The sequence below is a fragment of the Dreissena polymorpha genome, chromosome 7 (genome assembly GCF_020536995.1).
Source record: "Dreissena polymorpha isolate Duluth1 chromosome 7, UMN_Dpol_1.0, whole genome shotgun sequence".
NCBI lineage: Eukaryota > Metazoa > Mollusca > Bivalvia > Myida > Dreissenidae > Dreissena > Dreissena polymorpha.
Genome location: NC_068361.1, coordinates 44,660,277 through 44,686,201, shown reverse-complemented (window position 1 = coordinate 44,686,201; position 25,925 = coordinate 44,660,277). Strand labels below are relative to the sequence as shown.

Below are 25,925 nucleotides of genomic sequence, written 5' to 3'. Positions count from 1 at the left end.
ATCTCTGATATTGACAATTAAGAAAAATCTGCCCTTAGGCTATTTCATATCACTCAAACAAAAGGAGATAACTTGCTATTAATTTAATAGTTACTTCTAACTTGTCTCCTTTCTGTATTAAGAGGGTTTTTTCTTTCATATTTAAAAGTTCAATTGGTCTTCAAACAAGGGCTGTTTGTAAAACATGCATGCCCCCATATGGGCTGTCAGTTGTAGTTGCAGCCATTGTGTGAATACATTTTTTGTCACTGCAACCTTGACCTTTGACCTAGCGACCTGAAAATCAATAGGGGTCATCTGTCATGATCAATGTACCTATGAAGTTTCATGATCCTCGGCGTAAGCATTCTTGAGTTATCATCCGGAAACCATTTTACTATTTCGAGTCACTGTGACCTTACTGACCTTGACCTAGTGACCTGAAAATCAAAAGGGGTCATCTGCCAGTCATTATCAATGTATCTATGAAGTTTCATGATCCTAAGCGTAAGCATTCTTGAGTTATCATCCGCAAACCATTTTACTGTTTCGAGTCACTGTGATCTTGACCTTTGACCTAGTGACCTGAAAATCAATAGGGGTCATCTGCCAGTCATGATCAATGTACCTTTGAAGTTTCATGATCCTAGGTCTAAGCGTTCTTGACTTATTATCCGGAAACCATCTGGTGGACGGACAGACAGACCGACCGACGGACTGAAATGTGCAAAACAATATACCCCCTCTTCTTCGAAGGGAGGCATAATGAATAAGCAATTAAAGTTCTTGATTTTGCCAACAAATAATGTTTTCCAATTGTTGGTCTTCTCTAGACTCTTCTTTTCAATTGTTTTATTCTTTCAATAATTTATTCTTAGTATGTTTTTCATATTTATATCAAAAGAGAATAAAATATTTTTTCACTATTTAAAAATATTTTTTTAAAGAAATCTAGGCAAAAATACATGACCTGAAAGGGTCGTGTCAAAAATGTGCCATTTAAGGCCCTATGATCAGTTTTGGGTGCCCCAACCTGTATAGGTGAGAAGACTGTGGAGACAGTGGGGCATGAGGAACAACTAATTGTTAATCTTGTTGAATCAAGCACAGAATTATCTTAACATCTTATTCATTACAATTGCAGTGATTTTTTTTACCTGCGAGTCCTGTGTCCTGTACTCACAAAAACCTCTGGGGATGCAAAGTTTCAAATTATGTGAGTCCCAAAAATGCATTGAAATTTCTCAAAAAATAATATCTTTTAATATTTAGACTCATTCTTTCTATTTGGGGACTCAAAGGTTTGCAAGTTACAGAGTCCCAGGACTCGGATGAGAAAATTTATAAACATCACTGCAATTGGAAAAAAAGTTCAATCGACCAGAAAAATCCAATTGACCAACTTTGACTAATATGCTAAATTTTTTTAGAGATTGGCCTACAAATTGCATGAACAGGTATAAAATAGTGGGTGTTAATAGCTTAAGACATTATTGGCAACATGTCTGTTTAATTTATATTATAAATATTGTTTAATTAAGCATGGAATATTAATCAAAATTAGTGTTTTTCCCAAGCCATTTTAGCTTGGTGCGGCGCCATGCCCTTTTTTGGTAGCGCCACGCTGCCCCCTTTCATAGCCATTTAACGCCACGCTGCCCTTTCATGACATGAGCACCCACTGTTTTCCACAGCCTTTTATTGTTTATATTGATAACATCTTAATTGGCCTTTGTACAAACTACTTTGCCGACTTGTATTAGAGTATGGCCCCAAGGCAGCGAAGATTCGCTCAGTTGTGAATGAGTCATGCGTCAATATTTATCAATAATTTCAGTGGATTATTCCAAGCACACTAATTGGTCGGTAATGTGTACTCGTCCAGGATAAAATCGTGGGCAGTAACTTTGGAGACTTCTATTGAAAACCTAGATTTTCCTCATGGAAAATGTGCATTTCATGTAATATCAATTTTACTAAAAACATTTATTTCAGATTTAGATAATTAATTATTGAAAGAATTACTTTAACGTATTCTAATTAAACTAAATGCGAATCGCGTATAGGGCGGACATATTATATGATATTACGTTGCTATGCGCACCTGTCGCTTACATCATTTTAACAAGCTGGCAGACAAAACAGCAAGTAAATTGTGTCTCTAGGCAAAAATGGCAAACAACGATCGAATTAACGATGGAGATCACACATTTAGAAGGGATTAATGAAGTGCATGTGATAACGAACGATGCATACATTGTTTTAGATAACAACAACATATTTAATAATAATATACTCAGTTTATGTATGTCATGGAAATGAGTGTTTGCAAATTGTTAGCAATCAGTTCACTCATTTTACTGGCAAAGTTAAAACTTCTGACAAGATTATCGTTATAAAATGGGATAAGACAAACATGGTTTCATTTATATGTTAGTGAATCTGTGTATAATCAGATTAATATGCATATAATGTTTTATTATGTTTATCATGCTGTAGCTACAGTTCACTGTGCACAACATCATGCAATTAATATTAATGAAAGTAACTTAAATACACCAATAACCATTTAATGTGCTAGTTTATAATTTTATGTGTATATGTTTCTCTCAAAACCAATTATTGCCGTAACGTTTTTGCCCTTTTTTACTTAAACTGCGCGTTAAAATGCCCTTTTTCAAAGTTATGCCCCTTTTCCCTCCTGTGAAAAACACTAAAAATTTGGGGTAAAGTTCAATCGACCAGTATTGACCAGTAATGACCACTTCGGGAGTATTGACTGGGGCGGTTTTAACCGGTAAAACAGCTGGTTAAAACTGGGGGCAGTAGATTGATGTCAACCCTGGTTAAAATGTTTCAAATGCATCTTACAATAGATGAAAATAACTCTCATCAGCCTGAAATTCTAATTTTGACGCCATTTTTGCTTTGTCACGTGACAAGTTTTCATTTGGATACTTTCGGATTGACCTTGACATTTTTTGCAGAAATTGTAAACATATCTTTCGTTTTCTGAAACCTTTTATTTGTGATTAACAACTAACGTCTGGTGGATTAAAAGACTGATTTCAAAGTGAATCAGGTAATTTTAAATATTCTTTACTTTGAGTTTGTATTTACACTACAATTTGTTTACCAAACAAGCAAGAACAATTTAAAATACCGGGAAATGTCATTCAGAATTTGAAAACACTTGAGCACATGGTATGTTACTAAAAATAGAAATAACGTCAAATGAGCATGAAATCTAGGGAGATTCGCCAGGCTTTTTCCGCCCTATGCCACGGGTCCGAAATTCGGCCCCATTCCCAATGCAAATCTGGTTGTTTTTTTCCCAATTGAAAAAAAAAAATCCCAATTAAAAAAAAAAAAAAAAAAAAATTTTTTTTTTTTTTTTTTTTTTACCCTTTAAATATATAAGTTGACCTGATCTGGTGTAGAAAATAGAAAGTATTGCATAATTAAATTATCTGTTGCCTTGAATTTGTTTTAAGAACTGTAAAATATGTTAATGATTATTTAAGACTTTCCTTTTTTTCCTCAAAATCCGGCGCTTCCCGCAATTTTTTTCACCTCAAAAAGGCCAAGCCTTTTCCCCAAATTCAGATTAAAAAACCTGCACTAATCACACATGTTCATAATATTTTGTAAAATTTTAATAATAAGTTATCAAAATAGTCGTTATTTACCAGTTAACGGCTTCTTTGAAATATAAGAAACACTGTTTTAAATAATTTACATGCGATAATTTTTCCCAATTGAGCCAATTTTGCGATTAATTTTTTTCCCAAAATGAGGGTTTTCACGACGCGAAATTCCCAAAATTCCAGTGTGGCGTTTTCCCAAAATGGAGCGGAAAAAGCCTGTTCGCATTTTAAGAATGTCTGTCGCATCGCTGTTTTCCTCTATATGTTAGAGCAGAAAAGATAAATTTTAAATCGGCTGCGAAAGCTTGTAAGAATTTTTTTTTTTTTAAAGGTCACAGTGACCTTGACCTTTGACCTAGAGACCCAAAAATGGGTGTGGCATCAGGGCCAAAAAAAACTTCTTTGAAGAAGCCGAATATAGGCCGCTTCCCCAACCAAAGTTATCCCTTTTTTCCCCTAATTTGACCTAAAATTTCCCAAATACTGGATAAATTCCCTACCAAGAATAATATCTAAACTTCGTACAAAAAGTGAACATTGTTTAATGGTCGAGCCTTCTATTAGGCTGGAAAAACCCAGAGCAGTAAAGTCTCCTAGGGGGGTTGAATATTGTATTGATTGAATATACCTCCCGTATTATTCTCCTAGAGGGATATGCGTATTGATCGATTTAGTTGTGCTTACAGCGATTTTCCTCCTTCTTTATAAAGTACCGGTAAACGGCACTTTCCCAATTACGAAAAAAATACAAATTTCCCAATTGCTGTCCTTAAATTCCCAATTAAAGGTAAAAAAAAAAAAAAAAAAAATTTTTTTTTTTTTTCTTTTTTAGCAACATTTAGTTAGTTTCCCTTTGCAGCTCTATAGCTTAAACCTAGGTTTATATAATATTGACAGCTTGAAAACACTTGGTTATCAATTTTAAAGTATTTGGGAGCAAAAAATCAAATACACCAATTTCCCAATTTGAGGTTTTCACGACTCGATTTTTCCCAATTTTGAGGTTTTCACGACTCGATTTTTCCCAATTGGACCGGTACGGGTACTTTTCCCAATTGGACAAGGAAAATCGCTGGCTTATCTCGCAAAGCATGACATAATTTTGTCATTCGTGACCAAATGGCAAATGACAAAACGAGCCGAATTCAAAAGCTATAAATAGATTACATTTTCGCTATTGCGACTTAAAATATTTTCAGTAATGAGGATATTTTCAGAATATTATTGTATCAACTAAAAAATACCGGGTAAGTTATTCCTTTAAGTGCGTCTTACTTTATTTTCACGCGTTTGATTTGCTCCTATTTGTACAGCTTGCTTTAATTTTGTGAAATACATGTTTTATACAGACGCTTTACAACCAAGGTCACGGAAGTAAACAAAAATGTTGCATAACGGGACTCATTACACCAAGAAACTTAAAGTTTCAGACGATCGGAATACTAAAAGTATCACGGGATTTTTCAAGACAGTCACTGTCACGAGAGTGAGTAGCCCCAATCTGACTAGTACTCATAGTAGTACACTGTAACTCCAATATAGTGCGGTCCGTTATAACGCTGTGTCCAATATAACGCGGAGGGTCCTTGGATCCTGTTTTTCTCCAACCTTCCATTTCTGATTCAAATCCATGTTATGCAACTTCATGTATTTTCAGAAAATTCAAAGAAGCCTGCGATCACAGCTTGATTGCTTTATCCATCCTTTTTTCAATCAATTAGAGGTTAAACGACACTCGACAGCTAATTGGCGTTAATATGTTGTGTCATGTCAATAAAGGTGTGAAAACTCGCCAGTCTGTGTTTATTACATGTATTCCCTAACAGAGCAGTTCGTTGCGCTAATTTCAATAAGGCAAGTTCAAGCGGAATAATTATCAAATTAAAATTAAAGTTATTTAAAACGATTACCTGTTTATGTTTTGTATTTATCGTGTATTGTATTTCATTGTATAAACTATGGCTGTGTAAGTGTGTTATCGTTTTTTATATGCTACACATGCATGATAAATAAAAATATCTGTGTGTGTGTTTAATGTTTCAGTACGTATAAGAAAAATAAATTTTACAATCCTGACGATTTATTTACATGCTTACGCAGTGTAATAGTTAACAGAGATGCACTTAAATTTTTGCCCGTTATCAGAAAGTCCATGGAAAGCACGTTTTTTACATGCTGCGTATGACGCAATAAAACCATTTCATTGTACATGTATCGTATTGCATTCAATCTAAATTTAAATTCGCTCGCCCAATGAAAGCTGTGTCCCATAATGCACTGTACTAATTTTTCTGAAAAATGGCATATGACTTTATTTACGAAATTTGTAAACATATTTCTTGTCATAAATGTTTAACATTATTTGTTCGTAGGTGATGTTGTAATTATATTGGATTGTCGGATAAATGTGCACATTAGAAAAGCGGTATGTATACTGTTATCGTTCGATTCGGTTTATATGCATGTATTTGCGGATGACAACACAGCATGACAATACACAGGAGTGACAGGACCTATATTATAGGCTATACTATACCTGTTTTTATAGCCCCCTGAAATAAATAAGCTCAAAACTTATAACGCTGTCCGTTTATAACGCTGTTGCGTGGCTTGGACCCTGTCACCCGCGTTATATTGGAGTTACAGTATATGTCGGATCATGCCAAGGTTTGCACAGAGTTGGACTTCATTGTCACTTCCCCGACCCGGTTCAAACTATTGATGCCACTCAGACATGTTAGACTGACAATGGTACCATGCAATCTAAATCCACATGCGGTTTTGTTGCTTTTCCCCTATTATTTAACCTTCTTTTCCCCTATTATTTAACCTTCTTTTCCCCTATTATTTAACCTTCTTTTTCCCTATTATTTAACCTTCCTCACTTTGTTGCTACCCAATATTATTTCATGTATAAACTCCAATTGAAATACAAATGTTGTATTTTCCCCAAATAAGAAAAAATCATTTCATTTTTCCCCTAAAAAAAGGCTGAGGCCCCTTCCCCTAAAAAAAGGCTGAGGCCCCTTCCCCAAAAAGGGTGTTTTGGCCCTGGGCATGTAGAGCTCATCAAGCTGCATCTACATATAAAGTTTCAAAGTTGTAGGTGGAAGCACTTTGATTTTAGAGCATAATGTCAAGGTTTTAGCACACCGCCGGCGGACGACATGACACGACAACGACGAGCTGGCTATGACAATACCTTGGGTTTTCTGACTTTTCTCCGAAAACAGCCGAGCTAAAAATGTGAATCTTTCCGATCAGGTGGTTTATTTGGTCCAATAACTACATTTAAAAGCTGTTTTGGACCAGTCTTTGTTACCTGTCAACTTTTCGGGAATTTCTGGTTGACTTTCCTAATGGGGTTGGTCCATAACTTTAAAGTTGCGCCAGTCAAAAATCATAAAGGCAATATTTAAAGTTATGGTAGCCGGAACTATCTGAGATTCTGGTTGATGCATTTTTAGGCCTTGTTTGATAATAACTCAAGTTGGCCATCATCAACCGTTTTCGTTTTCATAAAGTCACACTGTGACAACAGCAGGCATTCACGAGCTTGATGTTGTATTTGTTCAAAATGTTCCAGTTTTACATCTTTTCAATTCGTGTTTACTTTTTAAGAGGGCGCGAATATATGTCACAATTACAGATTACCTGCGCTACAAAGGTAGATTACCTCTTTAGCCATTCCAAGAATACAGACGTTTCTTCCCTGCAAATTTGGTAGCATCGCTGCATTTACTCTGTGTGTCACGAGATCCTCCATTTTCGCTTATGTTTGTTAACAAAACCCCGACTCAAGTCTTCGAGAGTAAATTGGCGGGAACAAACGTCTTCCGACTCTGAGGATGTAAGGTTAAACAACACTAAAACATGAACACAATCTACTCAATTGAAGTAGGCTTTACAAATAGGATTATAACCAGTACCATTTTTTATGGCTAGCGAAATGGTTGGTTCGCGCACTATTCGCTAACATCTATATCGTACATCGCTTCAGTCAATCTTTTCTATTACGCGAAAGGTGGCGAGAGAATAAGGATAAGGAGTGAACCATAGTCATGTTAAAAGAGGTTATAATCTGCGTAAAACTCAATTTAGATTCACATTGTAAATCGAATCATTCCTGTCGTCAGTTGTCAAAACGAAAGTACGGTTGATATTCAAAAGCATTATATCTCTCTTTTCCGGGATATTTTTCAATATGTTGATGCTGCATCCAGAGGCGTATGCAGAAAATGTTCAGAGGGGGGGGGGGGCTGAACTGGGGAGGGTGCGGGAGGGGTGTCTCCTCCTGTCGTCGATTTTTTTTTAAATGGCACCTTGAAACGACGCAATTTTATGCTATCAAATCAGAATTTTGCATGATTAAATGCATGTAAAACAAACACGAACTTTAGTTCAGACATCAATTGTGACAGACACACAGGGGTAAATCAAATATGTCTCTCACACCACTAAAGTGGAGGGAGACATAATCTTTATCCAGAAATTGTTAACAGTGTTAAAAGGGTGGACCTCCTAATTAACCATGTTGGATATCCTACTAAGTCACCCTCTTGTATGGGTAGATATTTATCAAACTTGGTTGTAATAATTTTATGTATTATCTTGTTGAGTCTTGTGGTTCAAAAACTGTCAAATAAGGCAAAGTCATTGATAAACCTTTTTTACAAATTATAAAAATAACATTTTAACAACACACTTTATTTCAAGTTCTATCTATGCGGATGGTCGAATGATGATAGAGCGGTAGACTTTTGCTCCATGGCTCCAGGAGTCAGTGGTTCGAGTCCCTTTGAGGTTTAATTTTTTTAAGTCTTTAATTGTATTCTTGTTTTTTTATTGGAGATTTTTAGACCCAATGTTAACATTTATCAATATAACGCATTTAATGACAAACTTAAATACATGCCAAAATCTGTGAAAAGGCCCCTTTAAATTTATCAAAGAAACTTACCGAAAAATTAATGAGCCATTTGTAAACATTTACCTATAGCTAATCAAATAGAGTAGCTTATCACTTACAGTCAGTGAAGCGTGCAGTTTAGCTGGCGAAGGATAGATCGTCTGTACACATGCCTGGGGACTGATCACACAAATTGACAGCTGTTTATGGCTTAATTAGGGGCATATGACAGGAAATACACAAGTGGATTGAAACTATAAGGGGCTCATTTAAAAACAAAAATCGTATCTTCCCAGCCAGCTGGGGGGGGGGCTTTAGCCCCCTAGCCCCCCCCCCCCCCCATCTAAATACGCCCCTGCATCAACGAATATACGTGTAAATGAAATAATGAAGTAAAAACACAAAATAAACAACGGTTGCGATAGACGCCTTTAAACTGTTAGATGCACATAATATCACTTAAACATTAGTCCATTGTTGTTGTTGCATAATTTATATATGTCGTGCATTAATTTATGACATCAATCTTAACTAGTTATATCTAATTTAAATCTAAATTAGCATAAATTATATTGTTTCACATGTTTTTCATTAAATTAAACGCTTGCATTTATTCGGCTACTGCCGTTTGCATATTTTTGCTACTGGCGTTTGCCATTCCTAAACGTACTACTGACGTTTACCATATTTGTTTTCACTCTTTAAACGTTTATTCAATATCTGGTAGATATTTGTGTTAGTTTATGCATAGACATATGCAATATATGTTCGTCCGGTAAAGCATAGACAGTTCTGTGATCGTTAATTTTCGAGAACACTGACTCTTTGTAATTTTACTACTGACGTTTGCTTCTTAAATGGAAATTTGCGCCGAAGTGTTCTCGAAAACAAGAGCAACACACAAAACGCGTGATATACCGATCGAAAGCTATATGCATGCCATATTGCGTGCACTAGGTCGTATGAAAGTCAGAGGATGATCAGAAAAGATATTGGAAAAAAACTACCATGCGCGGCTGTTTGTTGTCATAAAATGACCACTGACGTTGACTTTTGTGGTCACGTGACAGTTTTTGTTCATTCACAGTGTCATTCCTTTCCGGCTACGATGGCCGCCAAGAGGATTGAATCTCAACTGAAACAGCCATGATGGTTCGTTAGAAATTACTTCATATCTGGCGCTGACGACAAATTAATGAGATTGATAAACAGCTCCAGGTAGTAATTATTCGTCAAAATGTGGCTGAAGTACGATGTTGATTCACATATCGTATGGAACTTGATAAAATGATATCACCGGTTCCTGCTTGAGCCATGGGAAATGTCATGTATTGCGGGAATGTATTCTATGTCTGTTGTTGATCATCGTCAGCTGCGCCTTGGTAATTCTTGACTCCAGGGTTTTCCAATGAAGGCGGTCAAGCATGAATAAGGCAATGATGAGGCGATATCGGTTGGTCACATACATGACTTCTCTTCTCTAGACCGTGTCCAGATCATGGATCCGGTCCAACTCATATGGATTCCAGACAGTGCCACAGTAACAAGGGAAAAGTATGCTTCAGTTGCTCCAACAACAGCAACTCTGTTTCGTCTGTCACGAAGGCTCAGATCCTTCTCAATGTCTTGTCGCGAATACCATAGTTATGGCGCGGTCAACATACGTCGGTAGGAAACTTTGTCAAACTCATTGATAAAGTCCAAAATGTCTGTCATGTTTTTTTCTCCTTTGTCTATGGTCTTCATGTGTTCTACTTAAATTGTCAGGTGCTTGGTTTCGCAACTTCATGAGATAATTCAGAACTCATTCAAATGTTCGCAAGTTTAGTATTCCTTAACCAGCTCTTCGGTAAGCACGGTGATTTTTACATGCGCTGGGAAGCGGACAACGACAAGAAGATAACCCTGGGTTATGGTTAGGTTAGGGCTAGGGTTATGGGGTCGGTTTAGGATTAAGGTTAGGGTAAAGGCTGACCCTAACCCAAACCCGACCCCTAACCATAACCCTTACCCTAACCCTCTAACCCGCCGCCATGCGCATTACAATACCATGCCTCGCTCGTTGTCGTTGTCCCTTACCCTTGGAAAATAGATGACTCGGATTCAATGCTCATTCCTGGTGCATTGGATTTTGATTGGTAGCCATCATTCAGTACGGATGTGCTTCCCTCCGGATATTCGTGATTTCTTCCCTCAAATAAGACCACACATGTTATATATATTTCAGTAAATATTTAATAGATGTAATTTAAGAAAAAAGAAAAAAAATATGTGTTTTTGTTGGATTTATCATACTATATAGATGTAATTTAAAATTCGTCACAACATTCGTGACTTAAGCGAGATAACAGATGGGCTGAGTATTTACTTTTTTACTTAAGATTGCTGCACGTGGTTCTTAATTTTCAGTTTCGTAAATGTTTGATATCTTCTTTATCTCAGTGGTTTAAAATGGTGCATGGATCTTTGAAATAATTGCCGTCTTTGATCATGGTTTCCGAATGGGGTTTTTTTTCAAGCAGAACTTCAGAAATGATAAAAATCCGTCAGATATTACCGAACGAAGAGCATTTTCTGCAATCACATAAGGCATATCCGCATAAATATGTAAAACAATGTACATAGCCATAAACAAGAAATATCTTTTAAAAATCAATTCGAATGTTTAAATATAGAGCGTGCAGATAAGGCTGGTAAATTTACTTCAAAAATAAATATTGAAAACAGAACAACTAATAGCCTACCTATAAACAACTGTACTTGTTTTATAAAAGATACTAATTATATGTATTTCAGACATCAACACGGTTTATACAATAAATGTTAAATTTCATACGTATACTTTAATACGATATTGGCATTCAGGAGCGTATCCAGAAGTTTTTAAGACGGGGGGGGGGGTCTCCACTGGGGAGGGTGCGGGAGGGGTGTCCCCTCACTTGGTCGAAAAATAAATTGAAATGGCACCTTGAAATGGTGCAATTTCCTGCTATCTTATCAGCATTTTGCATGATAAAAGTGCATGTAAAACAAACAAGAACTTGAGTACAGACACCAAGTGTGACAGAGACACAGACAGACACACAAGTGTAAATAAAATGTCTCTCAAACCACTAAAGTGGTGGGAGACATAATCTTTATGACCAGAAATTTTTAACAGTCTTAGATGGGTAGACCTCCTATTTAACCTTGTTGGATATCCTACTAGTTCACCCTGTTGGATGGGTGGATATTTATCAAACTTGGTTGTAATCATAATATGTATACCTTGTTGAGTCTTGTGGTTCAAAAACTGTCAAATAAGGCAAAGTCATTGATAAACCTTTTTACAAATTATAAAAATAATATTTTAAGCAACACTCTTTATTTCAAGTTCTATGAATAAACTAAAAACACATTTCAAAGACATCAACATATCAAACAGTTGCTTTTAGTGACTAACATATAAATCTCTCATCGAATCTGGATAAAAGTATAAGATCTCTCTCATTAGATTAAGAATACCCATATTTTTAAGTATTTACAACAACGTATTGTAATGTCATATTAGTGACTATTGTCAAATAAGCTTGGCTAAATCACACTAATCGACAGCTGTTTATGGCTAATTAGGGACATATGACAGGAAATACACAAGTGGATATGTTTGAAATTTTAAGGGGCTCATTTAAAAAAATCGTATCTAGCCCCCTAGCCCCCCACCTAAATACGCCCCTGACAGCATGATCGATAATATAAAACGATATAGCGAACCCGGGTATAATGGACACCTAGGAGTGAAACCATTTTTGTTTTCGCTTCCCTTTATTGAAACATTTTATGATGCAATTAAATATTTAAAAAAAAGAACATGCATAAAAGTTATCAGAATCAATGGCAATAGTGGACATTAAGAGGGGAGCAACAAAATGTAACACATGAATATACATTATTATAATTAATAAATAATTATCCTAGATATATATCTAGGATAATTATTTTCTCCCCAAATATCACGGTCATCTACATAGCACAAATTACCAATTAAAACCCGAAAAGCAACCGTGAACGTATTTCATTTTTAATTACCAACTCATTTAAATAATGTTCTAGCCAAAGAAAAGGCAATATATTTCAGAATGTATATAAAAAATTACAAATTCGTTTCGAGGGAATATTGTGATTCTTTGACGCATGTGGAGTGAAAATGAGCAAATGTATTTAGTGACACTACTGTGCCATTCTGGGAACATTTTTAACTGCTCTTTGATCATTATAGCGGATTTCGCGACAAGCAGAACCGATTCTTTTAATGAAAATTATAATACATTTTAGCAAATAATTTTAATTTTTAGTTTGAAATGATGAAAAAAAAATATTTTATGACAATTTGAAAACGTGTATTACCCAATATGTTCATATTGAAGTCAGCATTGTTTGTGTGAGCATGTTAGCAAAAAGTGCAATTAGTCGAGTAAACGTGTTTATGTCTATCTCCTATTTAATTGTTTGGCGGATTTTGCTCAAACTTTCACTGTTGAATTCCCTTAATGTATATATTATTATAAAATTCTGCTTATTGGCTGCGCAAAAGTTTTGGAGTAATATTGCTGTTTGTATTTTCCCATTTCAGAATATATAGTTTCAGACATTATATGTTCTCAACTCCCTTACGACCTTATATCACCCCAAGTTATTATGCTGGTTACCAGAACTCATGTAGAAATAAAGAAGGGAACTTGTCAGTGGTTAAGCCTGAGCTTGAATTAAGGTCACAGGGGCTTGTTACATGTACACAGCCTATCTTAAACATAGAATGTTTCCACATTTTTAAATAAACATGAGTATGCTGTTTTAGGTAAGGTATTTGAGATAAATGAATATTAATCAAGACCTTATAACATTTGCACATATTAACAACTGGAATGCAAGTCTGGGCTTACTTGTCTGACAAACTCTGTCTTCTATTTCTTTCACACTTCTTGACTTCTTTAAGCCTCAAGGGGTCTGAGTAAACGGTACCATTCCAAATTAGATTTTCAGACAATTTGTGCTATATCAAGGAAAAAAAACACCATTGAAACAATAATCCGATTTATCATTAGATTTGTTTTGTGTGTGTAAAGATTTAACACATTCTTTAATTTTACTTTGATTTCATCCAATTATCCACGCATAATTTGAATATACGTTATTGTAAATCGCTAGGGGAAGTAACAGTATTTGATGGCAACTGGTTTGCAATTCATTGTATGTAATATATAGTGTGTGAGTGAATGGGGATAAGCTGGTGTTGTGAGTGATGGGCATTATTATTGGACAAGGAGACTGTCAATATATGCACACCGATACGTTATTGAAGCAATATTTATAAGGTGCCTGAAAAGTGTGGGTAAATCAAGAAATTGGCGAATCATTTAGAAAGAATCAGATTCTGATTACAGATTGATGGTCGACATTCAAATCATTGTTGCTGCGGGATTTTCCCCGTTGTCAAATTAGCATGCCTTTTTAGTTTTTACTGCGTTTTTGTTTCTCACTACCGGTACATATAGATTTAAAACATTGTTTTCATAATTAATAAAAGTAGTTTCATTGTGAATTGTTTATTAATTCATTGAAGCTTCAAATATAATGTCATGTACAATCATGTGTTCAGATCAAAACAATGGCGTAGTATGGGTTTAAAGCAGGTAGGGAATTTGGGACGGGGAAATTCTGCGCTCCTCCGTATAGGCTTATCTGTAGCACTGATATATCATGGTGCGCATGCGAAATGTTGAGCCCCTGGCATTGCGTCAATGATAAGTCGAGTATTCGTGTTACGTGCATACACCTTTATTGATATTTAATGCTTTTTATGTTTAAAATTTAATCCAGTAAAAATTCAAATTCAACACTTTAAGGGGCCGTTCAACAGATTGGTAAATTAACAAAATTAAAAACTAGTTGTTTCAGATCGCAAATTTTCATTTTTGTTATGATATTTTTGAGGAAATAGGAATACAGACCATTTACCATGCTCTTAAATATCCATTGTATGCATCTTTTCACGATTCGGAAACCTGAAAATTATAAAGCGTTAACGCGAAACGATTTAATCATTTGGAAAGTTCTGTTGTTGTAGTTATATTTTGGGAAACTACGAGGATTGCTTATATGGGTAAAAACTACATTCTCTTAGCATGAGTATGGATGGTCGAGTGGTCTAGGCTACATTCTCTTAGCATGAGTATGGATGGTCGAGTGGTCTAGGCTACATTCTCTTAGCATGAGTATGGATGGTCGAGTGGTCTAGGCGGGATTCTTTTTACTCCAGGATTCCAGGGGTCAGCGGTTCAAGCCATGTTGAAGGTTACTTTGTTCCTCTTTTTTTAAAATTGTATTCTTGTTTTTTTTTTACTGGAGATTTTTATGTCAAATCTTTAAATTTATCAATATAAAGCATTTAATGACATGCTTCAATACATGCCAAAATCTGTTGGACGGACCCTTTAAGTGCGTGTTGAATTTGGTAAAATCAATTAGTATTGCGTAATTCAAAAAGACATGCGTTCCCCACTAACAGTATAGGTTTCAGCGCTCTACAAATGAAAAACATGTATTAAAGATTCTACCAAGATTAAAAAAACATTCAACAAAATACTAATACAAAAATTTCACCTATTTTTCAGTTAGAATAAACAATAGTCATCATCACGTTGAATTGGCTTAAACTAGAAACACGCGGTGTATGGCCGCTTATATAGTATTTGCTTGTTAACTATTATATTATCATATGTTGGTCAGAGGCCATTTATATAAAATATAATTTATCTTAGCTCGATTGAATTGGAATCCTTATATTGAAACACAATCGTGTCCGTACCCATTGGTAGAAACGGTACTTAGTGTATTTTAGGAGAGATTTTAAGGGGCCTTTTCACAGATTTTGGCATGTTTTGTAGTTTGTCATTAATTTAATGCTTTATATTGATAAATGTAAACATGAAATTTTAAATGCTCCAGTAAAAAATCAAATGATAAATTTAAAAAATGACAAAAAAAGTAGCCCGCGGCAGGGCTCGAACCAGTGACCCCCGGAAACCTGAAGTAAAAACGCATTAGCCAACTGCGCTATCCTGCCAAGCATTCATAAATTGCGTATTTCATACGTTATATAAGCAATCTTCGTAGTTTCTCAAATTTAAATGACAACAACAGAACTCTCCAAATTATTCAATCGTTTTGCGTTGCAACGCTTTATAATTTTTAGGTTTTTAAATCGTCAAAAGATGCATATAATGGCTATATTAGACCATGGCAAATGTTCAGTAATACTGTTTCCTCACAAATATCATAACTAAACCGAAAATTTGCGAATCTGAAACAACTTTTTTCAATTTTGTCATTTTACCAAACCGTGAAAAGATCCCTTTAAGAAACGTTCCAACAGTGGGGCTCGAATCCGTGACCACCCGGTCGTAGGCGGGCACGATATCCTCTACGCCACGGACAGTGTATACTTTTATTTGATTCTTTATTTTACGATATTTGTAATAAATAAGCAAAACGAAAATAAACTACCAGTATAAATAATGACTATGAAATTCAAGAAAAAGATATATTTTTTTAAAAGGAACAGAAATGAAATTTTTACTGATTCGCGTTAAACTGAAAGAAATATGTGCGCGTCGTAATCTGCGTTTACATGTATGAGGATTCGTAGTGTTGTGATAACGAGATGGCTTACACATCAATTGGTCACAACTATGTGAGATGGCTTACACATCAATTGGTCACAGTAATGTGAGATGGCTTACACACCAATTGATCACAGTAATGTGAACTGGCTTACACATCAATTGGTCACAGTAATGTGAGATGGCTTACACACCAATTGGTCACAGTAATGTGAGATGGCTTACACACCAATTGGTCACAGTAATGTTTGTATTAGTTGTGATAACGAGATGGCTTACACATCAATTGGTCACAGATATGTTGGTATTAGTGTTACCGCTATGTTTTGTCATTTTTTTTTCGTAATAATCATAATACAATTATTGATATTGCTATTGTTGTTAAGTATCATATTTTATAGGATTTTATAGGGTGACTTTCAATACGTTTGCAGAGCACGCACGTTGTATACTGTTGTAGGCCGAATGTAAAAATAACATAATTATGTAACATTTGAACAAAAACAATACATTTCATGTAATTTGGCAATAAGTATTTGAAGTAAATCAAATACTATAATGATTATCATATGAAATGAACTGTCAAAACACTAACATTTAGCAGTAAACGCGTTTGTTTTGTCAAAAGTATCTTCAGTATGTAAGGCGTTATGATGTATAGGTTCAATTCACGATACAAGAATATCAGTGAAAATGATGGATGGTCTCCGATAATACGCTTTGACAATGCATCGGTTAAAGGGAAGGCAAAGAAAACTAAATTGATTATATTACTTTATGTAATACAGGGACAACTGAACATTGTGCGTATGGCCTCTTGGTATGGAACATGCATACAACGTCGTTGAAATAAACCAATAATCTTTCATGCCAACGAAACGTCCTAATTTTAACCTATTTATGCCTAGCGCCTAGAAAAAAGGCATTGGCAAACAGCGTAGACCCTGATGAGACGCCGCATGATGTTTGCTTAAAGGAATTTTTATCACATAGATATCAAATAGTCCAGTAAAGAGACTTCGCGCAGAAACACAGATACTTTCGAATTCAAATGGCAATAGCTTCACGAAAGAAAACAGTCACTGACAATATGCACATATCCTGTAAGACACTTCTCATCACCAACTTCGGACTAATAGTTCTTGAAAACGCATGCGAAACATACTGCAGAAAAATGTCGCAGTATTGAAACAAAAAAATGAACTTACTAAAATATCATTGGAGTGAACTCGCAATATGCACATGTCCACCTTACACGGATATCACACATACAGTTTTTGGAGAATTCTGATTGTAAGATCGTACGATCTAGTGTGGAAACGAAAAATACACACAGTAAAACATGTCATTTTATTTATCAAAGAGCAATAACTTATTATAAATCATCTGAGCATCGCTATGCGCATGGCAACGCATACATTTAAAGGGGCCTTTTCACGTTTGGGTAAATTGACAAAACTGAAAAAAGTTGTTTCAGATTCGCAAATTTTCGTTTTAGTTATGATATTTGTGAAGAAACAGTAATACTGAACCTTTGCCATGCTCTAAAATAGCCATTATATGCATCTTTTGACGATTTAAAAACCCGAAAATTATTGGCGTCGCACTGGAGTGCGGCGACTAGTATGTAATTCATTTTTTTTTCGCTTATGGGTGGCAGTTATTATACGGATCAAAGTATATATTTTTGTTTTAAGAATATCTTGAATAGTGGTGATTTTTGTGTGTGTAAATTAGTGAAAATAATTACTGCATTTGTGCCTATTACATTTATTACAACATTTATTGCCAATAATGCAAAGCTAATTGTTTTAATTAATAACTGGTCACAGGGGAAAGATCACAGGGACTGGGCAAATACGCAAAACTTTCTGGTTTTGTATAAAAACAAAACATAATCAAAATAAATTTAGTTTGTGGTTTTTCTAACAATAGCGCAGGCTTTTGCTGTTCGAGTTTTGATTAACGCGTATTTTCTTCAATTTTACAAGACGACAGCGATTACACGGTCTTTTGCTTTATTGAAAACCGTTACACTACAGTCACTTATTAATAATATTGACCGGAAATGAGATTTTCACCCATTTGGCGCTGACGTCGTTTCCGAGAAAAATGACTTTAACTTGTGACACAGGAGTTTGAAATTCTATCAATATAGCTAATCTAATGGCTAAATAAAAAAATCAAACTCCTGTGAATGATCTAAACCAAGGTAATTAAGTTAAAGCGGGTATATACGATTTTTATATGTGCTGAATTGTAAAATATTGATACAAATATGTTATAATAACACACAATATGCAAGAAAAATGATACATTTAAGACGAATTTCATAAAATACAGCAAATACAAATTAGCGCCCCGAGCCGATTGTGACGAAGATAATTCGTAATTATTTTCCTACAACAACCGATGCATTCGTCTTTTTAGTAAGTGTTCATGTGTCGTATGAATCGATATCGCTGCAGGAATTTCAAATGAACCGTTAAACTAAATTTAGATTCACATCGTACATGCATGATATACATGCTGGCGAATTCGGCTGTACAGCCTTTTTCGATTTCAGAATTAAATATCTGGCTTATTTAGCATTTTTCGACACATGTTCTTCTTAACTTTTATTTTAGTTTATATTGAAATATATATATAATGAGTTTTTTACACATTTTTTATAAATTCATAAATATTTGACAAAATCGTATATACCCGCTTTAAGGGAACAATACTTTTCCGTATTTTCTTTATAAGGTTTAAATTAACCTCAGCTCTATATACATTGAATCAATACAGTAGGGCACAGTTCGACATTGTTCATTTTCTGATAAACTTCCTGCTTTTTTAAAGGTGAGTTTTTCTTACTTTTTGATAGCTAAAGAAACTTCTGTGTACAGTTTATATAGTATTGACAGACCTGTACGCTGAAGCCAACCCCGTATCGAAAGTCAACCAGAGTCATAACATATTTATGTCACGCTATCAATAAAAAAAAGCTCATTTTCTTGGATACGTTTCTACATATATTGGTGAATGAATATAAATTACTGCATCGGGGATTATTTTAAGGTTCAAATGTTTCAAATGCATCTTACAATATATGAAAATAACTGTCATCAGTCCGAAATTCACAATTTTGACGCCATTGTCGCTTTGTCACGTGACGAGTTTTCATTCGGATACTTTCGGATCGACGTTTACATTTTTGGCTGAAATTGTAAACATTACTTTCGTTTTCTGAAATCTATTATTTGTGATAAACAACTAACGTTTGGTGGATTATAAGACTGATTTCAGTGTGAATCAGGTAGTTTTAAATAATATTTACTTTGAGTTTGTTTTTACACTACAATTTGTTTACAAAACAAGCCAGAATAATCTAAAATACCGGGAAATGTCATTTTGAATTTGAAAACACTTGAGCACATGGTATGTTACTAAAAATAGAAATAACGTCATATGACCGTGAAATCTCGGGGATTCGAATTTCAAGTAAGTCGCAGTTTTTGCGATATGTAAAAGCAGAATAGATAAATTTTAAATGTTTTAGAAAGTATTTTGTGAAAGAATATATCAGTTAAATGTGAAAAATTTCAATCTTTCCGATCAAATGGTTGATTTGGGCCAATAACTGCATTAAAAAGCTGTTTTGGACCGGTCTTTGTTAACTGTCAACTTTTCGGGAATTTCTGGTTGACTTTCCTAATGTGATTGGTCCATAACTATAAAGTCGCGCCAGTCAAAAATCTTAAAAAGCGACATTTAAAGTTATGGTAGCCAGAACTAACTTTTTGAGTTGTTTTTCTTCAACAAATTGCAAATTTGTTGGTAAATTGCAAATTTGTTGGTAAAGTGAATCTCTTCCATCAATCACTGTGTGTTTATGAGCCGTTGTGGCCTTGTGGGTGTCACAATGAAGATTTTAGACGATATTGCTATGTGAAGTTTGTGTGTTTTATCCGAAAGTTGTCAAAATCTAAAACACTTCTCAATTTAAAATTTGTTGTTGAACTTTTCTTCCATGAAAGTAATGACATTTCGTTTAAAAGTTGTGTCCATATATTACCCTTTCAGTATTATTCTATCACTTTATGTACTTTAAGATAAAGTGAACTGAATAGGGTTGTATAATCAACATTCAAATTTTCTTTGCAAAACTTTGTGCAATCACACAGTAGCATATTAGCAATAACAATTTTAGTCTACACAATTAATGTGACAGCAATGTAGTATGTTATTAATTCTATTTGATGATAATTATTAGAATAATTTTTATGTAATAATTTTATGACTATTTTTTTTATTTTTTAAACAAACAGAAAATATTTTGATTTTTAATTATATATTTTTTTTTTAATGAAACATCACCAAAAAAGTATTCAAATAATTAGAAAACAATATTTCTAACATTCTGTTAAGTAGCGACTCGATCGGGACACATTTGAGGAAGAAATTTGTCTCCAAAAGTTTTTGACAGATTTTTGACAGTTGAGCGCCATAGCAGTGTACCGGAAACGAAAAAGCGGAGAGGAGCTTAAGCGATATTTTCATCAGTTTACAAGACAGTTCAAAGTTACGAGTTTATACGTTTTTAAGTTCGGGTGTGTTATTAAAAAGAAAATTAACATTTCTGAGAGTAAAAACGATAAAAACTGGAAAATTTTACCTTAGCAACGGTATCCAAGGCAAGTAAACAACTTGAATTTTAAATTATTTGTGACTTGGGATACACCTTTGGATCTGAATAATAACAGACTACGTCGATTGGCGAATGTAAGCAACAATGGCCGCGTACATCCTCAAAACAGTATTGTTTGTTGTCACTGTACTTCATACGAAGTTTGTGCATGTAAGTGCTATCAAAACAGAAGATGTTAAATTTCATCACCATGAAACATTTCAGCACACAATTGCTGACCATTTTCTACCGACAAACCCTTTCTCTGTGTGCATCGGAGAAAGTTTTAGCGTGGACAACATGTGTATTTTATACTTCCATGCAAAATATACATGTCGAACCAAAACATACCCTACACGAACCAGAAAAAGTTTTTTCCAGTGCTTTCTCCTGATATGTGGAGATGTTGAAATGAACACTGGCCCCATTAGATTCCTGTGTGGAATATGTGGAAAACCTGTGGCCAAGAACCAAAAAGCTCTTCAATGTGATGTTTGGTCACATATTAGATCACAGTGCCTAAATATCACACCGGAAGAGTATCTCAAACAAGGACAGTCCGATGACCCATGGTATTGCTCGGGCTGTCTTTCTACCAAAACTGCCCTCCAAGACGGAACCAGAAATAGAATACCAATTGTCCTATCAAACTCTGAACAAATAATTTCATCCAATAATACTATCTTATTACATAATGACTTCAACCCAGAAGCAGAAACTACATGTGAAAATTACAAAACCTTAAATGACAGTTATATTCCAGAACCTGACCCGGAAGAAGACTGGATGTTAACACCAGAAACACCATCAACAGAAGACCAGAATGGTAACACTACTGATAATTCGTTTAGCACAGAATCATAAAAAAATGAAAAATATGATATCTTCGATGTATTAAGGAAATTAAAAAATGAAAACAAAAACAGACCGATTTTTAGCCACTTAAACATAAATAGTGTAAGATACAAATTTGATGACTTAAACCAAATTTTGGATGACAATCTTACAGATTTATTAATAGTATCTGAAACAAAAATAGATGAGAGTTTTAATAATAATCATTTCTTAGTAGACGGCTACAAAATGGAACGAAGAGACAGAAATGCCCGCGGGGGCGGGTTTATGACTTTTGTTAGATCTGATTTACACGGATTTAAACGGCGAAAAGACTTAGAAAGCAATGACTTTGAGTGCATGTGCTATGAACTATCAATGAACAAAAGAAGGTGGGGAATATAAGGTCTTTATAAACCACCGTCTATGCAAAACTCAGTTTTTGAACAATGTTTAACAACATGTCTTGATAAAATGTGTATTTCCTTCGACCACCTGATATGTATAGGATACTTAAATTTTGACTTGTTGAAAAAAGATAAATGTAAAACTCTTTTAAATATCTGTGATAATTTTAACTTGGAAAAGCTGGTAAATGGCCCCACGTGTATGATGAAAAATATAGACCCCACCCTTATAGACGTTGTTTTAACTAATGCCAAAATATTATTTTGTAACACAGTGAATTTTAACTGTGGCCTAAGTGACTGTCATAATTTTATTGCAACATCCTTAAGAGAACAATGTCAGGCAGTATCAAGGAAAAGGGTTAAATTAAGAAGTAATTTTTTTTTATGAAACCAAGTTTAATGAAGACCTATCAAATGTCCCATTTCATATTGCCCATGTATTTGATGATATAGATGATATTTACTGGACTCATGAACACTTGCTTAAACAGATTATAGACGAACATGATCCAATTAAAGAAACGGTCCCCAAGAAACACCCCCCACCATACATGAACTCCCAATACCGAAAAATTATATACAAGACACGGGAAGCAAAAAATAAGTATCAGGAACATAAGTCAAGCGAAAACTGGTTACAGTACAAAAAACTTAGGAATCTTAAAACCAGGTCAAAACGAGAGTCCATATCAGTCTATTTCAAAGAAAGATGTGATTGGGGATTCAAATCCAAAGACTTCTGGCCCACCATAAAACCCTTCTTATCCCAAAAGTCAAAACAGAAATCAGACAGTCAAATTATTCTTAAAACACTGAAAATAATACACTGATTTCTGATCAACACCAGGTAGCAGAAAAATTGCAAACATTTTACATCAACATTGCTAAAAATATAGGTATAGAAAACAAAGTCCCAGTAAATGAAGAACACCCTAGCATTAATACAATAAACAGTAAAACTAAGGTCAAGACTTTCGAATTTAATAAGGTTACGGAAAAGTGTATTAGTGAATGTATAAAAAATCTATACCCCAAAAAGGCCACTGGTGTTGACTCAATCCCTCCTAAAATTATCATAGCAGGTCAAAATAGCCTCAAAACCCCATTTACAAATATAGCAAACGCCATGATAAATTAAGGTCAACTTCCCGCTAAACTTAAGCAAGCGCAGGTTACACCAATATACAAAAAGAAGATCCTTTCAGTGAAACAAACTATAGACCAGTTAGCATCCTGCCCACAATGTCAAAGATATATGAAAAAATCATTAGCAACCAACTAACTGAACATTTTAATAATAATGTTTTCGATCCTTATCTATCAGCATTCAGGTCATCTTATGGATGTCAATCAACTTTATTAAAACTAGTAGAAGATTGGAAACAAGCCCTAGATGAAAACAATTATGTAGGAGCTGTTTTAATGGACCTGTCTAAGCGTTCGATTGCTTACCTCACAATCTAATTGTACTTAAACTCAAGGCCTATGGATTAACCGAGCATGCATGTAAATAATTGTTAAACTATCTATCAAACAGGTCTCAAAGGGTTAAAACCAAACAATTGTACTAGTTAATGGCAAGAAATCATTAAGGGAGTGCCTCAAGACTCTATACTCGGTCCGTTGATCTTTAATATCTTTATCAATGATTTCTTTTTATTTTATAGATAAGTCAACCCTGTATAACTATGCAGACGACAATACCCTTTCCTTCAGTCACAAAAACTTAAATACCTTTAAGGAAAATATTGAATCAGAAAGTAAATCCCTGATACACTGGTTCAATATTAACCAAATGCAGGCAAATCCCGATAAATTCAAGGCAATACGTGTAGGTAATAAGACTTATATAGAAGTTAAATCATTTACTTTAGGTCAAAATGAAATAAAATGTAAACAAAAAGTAAAACTCTTAGGAGTGGAACTTGATTACCAGGTAAACTTTGATCCACAGGTTACAAATGTATGCAAAAAGGCAGCCAAGCAATTAAATGTTCTCCAAAGACTAAGCAAATTCCTGAATGTAAGCACTAGGTTAATCATCTTTAAATCTTTTATCTGGTCAAATTTTAATTTTTGTCCCCTTATATGGCATTTTTGTAGTAAATCCAACACAGAAAAACTAGAAAAGCTACAGTTCAGAGCCCTTAGAATTGTTTTTAATGACTATGAATCTAGTTATGATACACTACTAAAAAAGGTTAACAGTACTACTCTTCACTCAAACAGGTTACGCCTCATTGCGTCAGAAACATTTAAATGTATACACAATCTTTTCCCAGAATATCTTCAATCCTCGGTTAAAGTTAAATCCTCTACCTATAATTTCAGATATTAAAACATCCTAGAGACACCACAAGTAAGAACAACAAGGTATGGCAAAAATTCCTTTCGTTTTGAGGCTGTACAGGTGTGGAACAGCCTCCCAGAGGACATTCGCACAGTCGACAAATATAAAGACTTTGTACGGCTGATCCGCACCTGGACAGGTTCAAAATGTAAATGCGCCATGTGTGAGTAACCTGCTTCTCACATTTTATGCTTGCTTGCTTGTTTTTGCTGTCCTGCTTATATTATTTATTTATCTGTCAGTTAACCCCTTGTTTATTCTCCTTGTATATAGTGTATATGAGTTTCTTGTGTGTTTAATTGTTTTTGTTTTTTTTCTCATTGGTTACTCTTCAATGTATAATTGTATGTGTGCTTCTTGTGTGTTTTTAAAATGTTATAAACAAGACTACATGTGTATATATGTGCTATTTATTTGTTGTACTATGTAGTTATGTGCATGTGCTTGTATATGCTTTTAAACATGAATTGTGTGCTAGACTTGTTTTAATATCTTTAATTTTAATATAGGTCTGCAATGCTTTGTTTGTACAACTTAAAAGTGTATAACATATGTTTTTAATTATGAACTATGCAAAAACAGCTCCAATATAGTTTTTAGGTATATTTCCCTTTGTTGTATTTGTGTGTAACTTACAAAATATTATGCTTTTAATGAATATTTTTACCTAATTTTGTGTTTTATATGCTTTAAATATGTCCTAGTATTATAAATGCTTATATAATATGCTTAATCTTTCTTTCTTTCAGCTCGATATACACTTGTTATATATATACAATTGTTTTGTCGGGAAATAGCTCATGAATTATTGTTAATTGTTATTCACATCCGACGTTAAATAAATATTTTTGTATCTTGTATGTTTCTTTTCTTGTCAGATGTTCTAGTTGCTTATGTCCATATAAATGGCTATGTTCATGATCAATTCAAAAATATTTAAATTCTTGTTTTAAACTGCAACTCTTCATTCATTTATTTCAGCCAAAATACAGATTGAGCGAAAAGACAAAGTGCGAACACCAAAAGATGTGCTCAATATTATCAGGTATGATATGGCCATGTAAATAATTTCAAATAAAAACCAAACTGAGCACCTTTGTACAGTTTTCAACCCATAACCTTTAAGCGCCGGCACATCTTCTATTCAGGAGGAGTGCTGGATTGGAAGTTAAAGAAGATTTACAATCTACATTTTTTACCTATATGTGTTAAGCTTTTAAACAGTTTTTCATGTGTACTTAAAAAAAGATTATCTTATGCAAAGGATGTTTTGTTAAAAACAGAGAATTATGTATTTAAAGGTATATGTTTTATGTTACAGGATGGACAACAGTTTATGCTTTTGATAAAGCAGTCATGCCAAGGAAGAGTTTAGCATGTAACCAGCAAAGTTCATCCTTGTCTTCAACACTATGGTGACAACAATTAATACATGTATGATAAAGTAATAAATAAGAATTATA

The 25,925-nt window shown here is 34.4% G+C and overlaps 1 protein-coding gene and 1 long non-coding RNA gene across 5 annotated transcripts in view; one reads left to right on the top strand and one right to left on the bottom strand.

Moving 5' to 3' along the window:
* The window catches only part of LOC127840097 (replication protein A 14 kDa subunit-like), a 10,854-nt gene extending 3,386 nt beyond the window's left edge, over window positions 1-7,468 (bottom strand). The window contains exon 1 of the mRNA XM_052368494.1: window positions 7,303-7,468. Coding sequence (XP_052224454.1) covers window positions 7,303-7,392 — 90 coding nt within the window. The 5' untranslated portion in view covers window positions 7,393-7,468. The remainder of the gene's footprint in view (window positions 1-7,302) is intronic.
* LOC127840098 (uncharacterized) lies at window positions 5,964-25,925 on the top strand. 4 transcript variants are annotated; one of them, XR_008030401.1, is made up of 5 exons: window positions 5,964-6,051; window positions 21,632-21,694; window positions 24,444-24,485; window positions 25,444-25,507; window positions 25,784-25,925. It is a non-coding gene; the product is annotated as an uncharacterized LOC127840098 (long non-coding RNA). The 4 variants fall into 4 exon arrangements; XR_008030399.1 differs by lacking the exon at window positions 5,964-6,051 and adding an exon at window positions 18,927-19,040; XR_008030400.1 differs by lacking the exon at window positions 5,964-6,051 and adding an exon at window positions 19,400-19,497.